This window comes from Vigna umbellata, chromosome 5 (assembly GCF_029865625.1).
Source record: "Vigna umbellata cultivar VRB3 chromosome 5, Vumbellata_1.0, whole genome shotgun sequence".
NCBI classification, from domain to species: domain Eukaryota; kingdom Viridiplantae; phylum Streptophyta; class Magnoliopsida; order Fabales; family Fabaceae; genus Vigna; species Vigna umbellata.
In genome coordinates, this window is record NC_142169.1 from 44,774,353 (window position 1) to 44,778,380 (window position 4,028).

At 34.6% G+C, this 4,028-nt stretch overlaps 1 protein-coding gene across 1 annotated transcript; it reads right to left on the minus strand.

Annotated features, from left to right (window-relative positions):
- Window positions 1-741: 741 nt before the first annotated feature.
- LOC124835563 (aspartic proteinase CDR1-like) lies at window positions 742-2,255 on the minus strand. Its single transcript, XM_047310518.2, has one exon. It carries the CDS (start codon window positions 2,155-2,157, stop codon window positions 820-822), a length of 1,338 nt encoding a protein of 445 aa, XP_047166474.1. The 5' UTR covers window positions 2,158-2,255; the 3' UTR covers window positions 742-819.
- Window positions 2,256-4,028: the final 1,773 nt, after the last annotated feature.

Sequence of the window (4,028 nt, forward strand, 5' to 3'; positions counted from 1 at the left end):
GCATTTTAGTAATCTTTAATTTCTATCAATTAAACTAATTTTTAAAATCTATCACATCAATCAAATTCTACACTAATTCTCACAAACTTTACTTCCAAATCCACTCTCAATTACCCACAAATCCACTCAAAAAACAACAAAAAAATTACCCTCAAATCCACACAAATCCATTCAAATCATCTCTCCCAAATCATCTCCCCAAATCACTCCAACCGAACACAACCTAAAAGACCAAAAATGTCTCTTTGAAACTTGGTAACCAACAATGTATATATTTAATAAAAAAAGGAGTACAAAATTGCAATTTAGCCTAATTCTAACTAATTTCTTCTTATTTATTGATACTGTCTCCAAAAATATATTTAATTAATTCTGATTTTATTTCTTGATAGGAAGTGTTTAATTGAATTTGGTGCAATTTAGTGATGCTATTTTTATTTATCATTCTTAAAGTATGTTGAGACAAACATGAATGCTGAAAGAGAAAAAAAGTGTAGAAAAAAATGAAATAAATATTTTCATTAAGTTAAATTTAGTTTTTGTACAAGTTAAACAACAACAAATTTAGATATATTATTTATTATTTTACTTTCTTGAAAGTCTTTAAAGAATAATGTCTCCAAACATATCTTTAGTGTGAAAAATTTGATTTTGCTTATATTTTAGGTCGGAGGATAGCTATAGTATCGCAATACTCAGAATACAAGAGTTGTTATAACTTATAATGTCCTGTATCTGAATTCAAAATAAGTAAAGCCATATATGCCATGAGAGCAACGCATTGACATTTACTTTAACTTGTTAGTGCATTCACAATGATCAACCACTAAGAAGTTCACAATCAATTCTTTGGAAGTAAAGATAGTTATTAACAAGGTCATATCCCACGTTGTAGCTCTGTTGGGCTAACAATCCAACAATTGAAGGCTTACTTTTAATGTCGATGTTACTGGCTGGACCTATAGTCATGCAGAATATGTCATTACTGACTTGGCTAAAAAAGCTTCCAGAATCCATAGTCAAATCTGCTCCTTCAGAAAAATGGAATGTAACCACTGGAAACCCAGATAGATCTTTGCTGATACTACCATAATAACACAACATCCATGGGGAATTTTCAATTGTTGCTCCTCTAAAGGACCAACCAATGAGATTTCTAACTTCTTTGTATATTAGTTTATGCACATCATCAACTAGGTAGCTGATAGTGCTGCCTGTATCAATGATGACTCCTCCTGTGCCATTCTTTTTTATCTCAAAAGTTCCTGGAGCTATGTCAAGCCTTTTCTCCCCTATACTTATGCCTTCCATGGTGACATAATAAAAGCCATTGTGGACTTCAAAAGGGGTGGAAAAACCTTCAAGATCTGCCCCTTCACCTAATATCAGTTGGTTGTAATTGTAATGAGGGTCAGCCAGGTTGCCTATGCAGTAAGAAAACTTTCTACCAATTTTTGTTGCCAAAGATTCAGCTGCACTGTTTAGTCCTAGTATTCCATTGTGTCCTGGATCTGAATTGTATCCAATGTGGTGGCCACATCCAAATAGTACATATAATATCTTAGAGGTACCTTCATCAGTTGTCTCAAAGACAACAGTATCACGACCATATGTTCCTGAAGCCGTGGAGCTATCTGCATAAGTGGCACTAAATGGAACAGGGTCACATTTGCAACCCTTGAAGAGACAAGGTATTTTGCACTCTTGGAAAAATGTGGAAGACTTTGAGGGGTCAAAGAGTGGACCTAAATGGTTGTCACAATTTGTGCAAGGGGAGCACATGACCCAGAAGCTGTCACTGGCAGTGTCTATAACAACTAGTTGTGGGATAGGGGGTTGGCCTATTGAGATATTGGCCAGTATGGTTCTACCAGTTAAAGAGGGAGAAACAATAGCTTTGTGGTCATTATTAGAGACCAAAGAACCTTCTATCCTTGCTTGTATGTAGGCTAAACGTGCTGCTGATTGTTGGATATCAAGTTGAATTCGGTCTTGAGCTGTTGCATGTGGCTTGTAGTGGGGATGATGAATTGAGCCAGGGTGAATGAGTCTGGAGACCAGTCTTTCAGGTTTAACAGATGAATTGCTGCTAGTTGATGATAAACATGTTGAGAAAGCCATCAACAACAGAAGAAATTGTTCATATGCAAATGCCATTGAATATTGATCTTCTTTGTTATTGAATTTGTTGTTTTAGTTTATAGGTAGATTGTAGTTATATATTACTTCCAAGAAATTCAAGATAGTTATACATAGTGATAAATAAACCTTTAGGCTTTGCGCACACACACACACACACACATATATATATATATATATATATATATATATATATATATATTGATTGATTCACCTGGTGGAAGGTATGATTTATGCATGCAAAAGAAAATTTATGACCAGAAATGAAAAAGTAAATTGCCCTTAAGAGTCACCAGCCACATGAAAGTTGCATGTCTTTTTTTTCTACTAAGACCATCTTTACATTCTCTACCAAGAATCAATCTAGAAAATGAGCACCAACTTTTGTTATGATTCGACAATCTTTATTCTAGGAAAATAACCTGATAAATGTCTGTCTCTTTTGTGATTCTTTTTCTGTTTAGCCAGAACATTTTAGTTTTTTAACAAGGGTATCCCTAACCCATGTAACATGAAGAACTCTTCAATCCCTATTGAGTTACATAACCCCTGCAAACTTTCCAGCACCTTAGTACATACATAAACATGGAAATCAATAACAGCTCCTCAATCCATCCTTACATTTCTACTGCACATTTTCATAATTATCAACTCTGCGTAAACTTTTTGTTACAGACCCCTTTGGTGATTGGTGTTAGGACACATTATTCACTTCCAAATTGTTGAAGGATAGAGAGAAATGAGGGAAATGCTCCACCTCGATCTATTTGAATAGCCTTTATTTTGTGGTTGAGTTGTAGTTCCACAGCATTCATAAATTGAAAAAACACAAGAAGTACCTTTAATTTGGATTTTGAAATGAACATCAAAGTGTTTCTTGAAAAAAATAAGATCCACAAAGTGTAGTAATTAAATCCACTAAAGGATACAAAAGGAGTTGGACCCCAAATATCAATGTAAATTAGTTCTAATGGACAAGAATAGACTAGACCGAGAGATTCAATTGATGGTTAATGATGGAACTTGGCATGACAACTATATGAACAAAAGTCAAAGTATTGTTTTTTGTTTTTCTTCCTTTCTTCCCCTCTTTCAACTGAATGATACTCGATTTGTAGACGTTAAATTTTACCTTATTCTCTCTAGCCTTATAGATCTTGAGTGTTTTTTCTATTAAGGTTAAGTATTTCTCAACCAATTAATGCAAACTGGTTGTGTCTCGAGCCTTTGACAAAGTTGCACTAGTACATAAAAGGCTTCTAATGCTCCTATTACGTTTTGGTTTTGATTAAACAGAAGGATAAAAAGGTGCATCAGCATTTTTTTAGTAGGCTTTAGGTAACGGTTCTTAATAGAATTGAGGTTATAGGCCAGTTATTGCTCCAATTATTAAAATAACTAAGGCAATATGTGTTTTCAGGGTAAAAATTCGTGAAAAGTCACGTACTCATGTATAATTTTCTTATTTTGTTTTCTTCTTCATTGTTCGTAAACCAGCGCAGATTTGTGCTCCGTCACTCCGAACATTATGGTCATTGCCTCTAATGTTGTCATCGGTGTTCTGAACCCGTCCTCACTGTTCTGAACCCATTTGACACCTCTTCTTTCTTTTGTGAACGTGATTCTCTGTCGCTCGTGGTGAGCTTTGTTGCTTCGTTCGTGACCTTTTTGGGTGTTTTTGAGTTTGGTTTGGTTCATGAGACTAATATGTTGTTTGTATTTGTGTCCAATATTTTTCTTGCGGTGGGATTTTGTACCATTCCAAAACGCAAGTTGTTGCATCGTTCTCCATTTTTGTCCTCCTTTCATGCTCCCAGGTTCCTATTATTATGTTTAAAATTTACTTTTTAATATGAGCATATAATTTTGTATAACTTCGTAGTAGGTTG

Bases quoted from the DNA above. Each gene is read 5' to 3' on its own strand.
- LOC124835563 (XM_047310518.2), bottom strand. From the start codon at position 2,157: ATGGCATTTGCATATGAACAATTTCTTCTGTTGTTGATGGCTTTCTCA.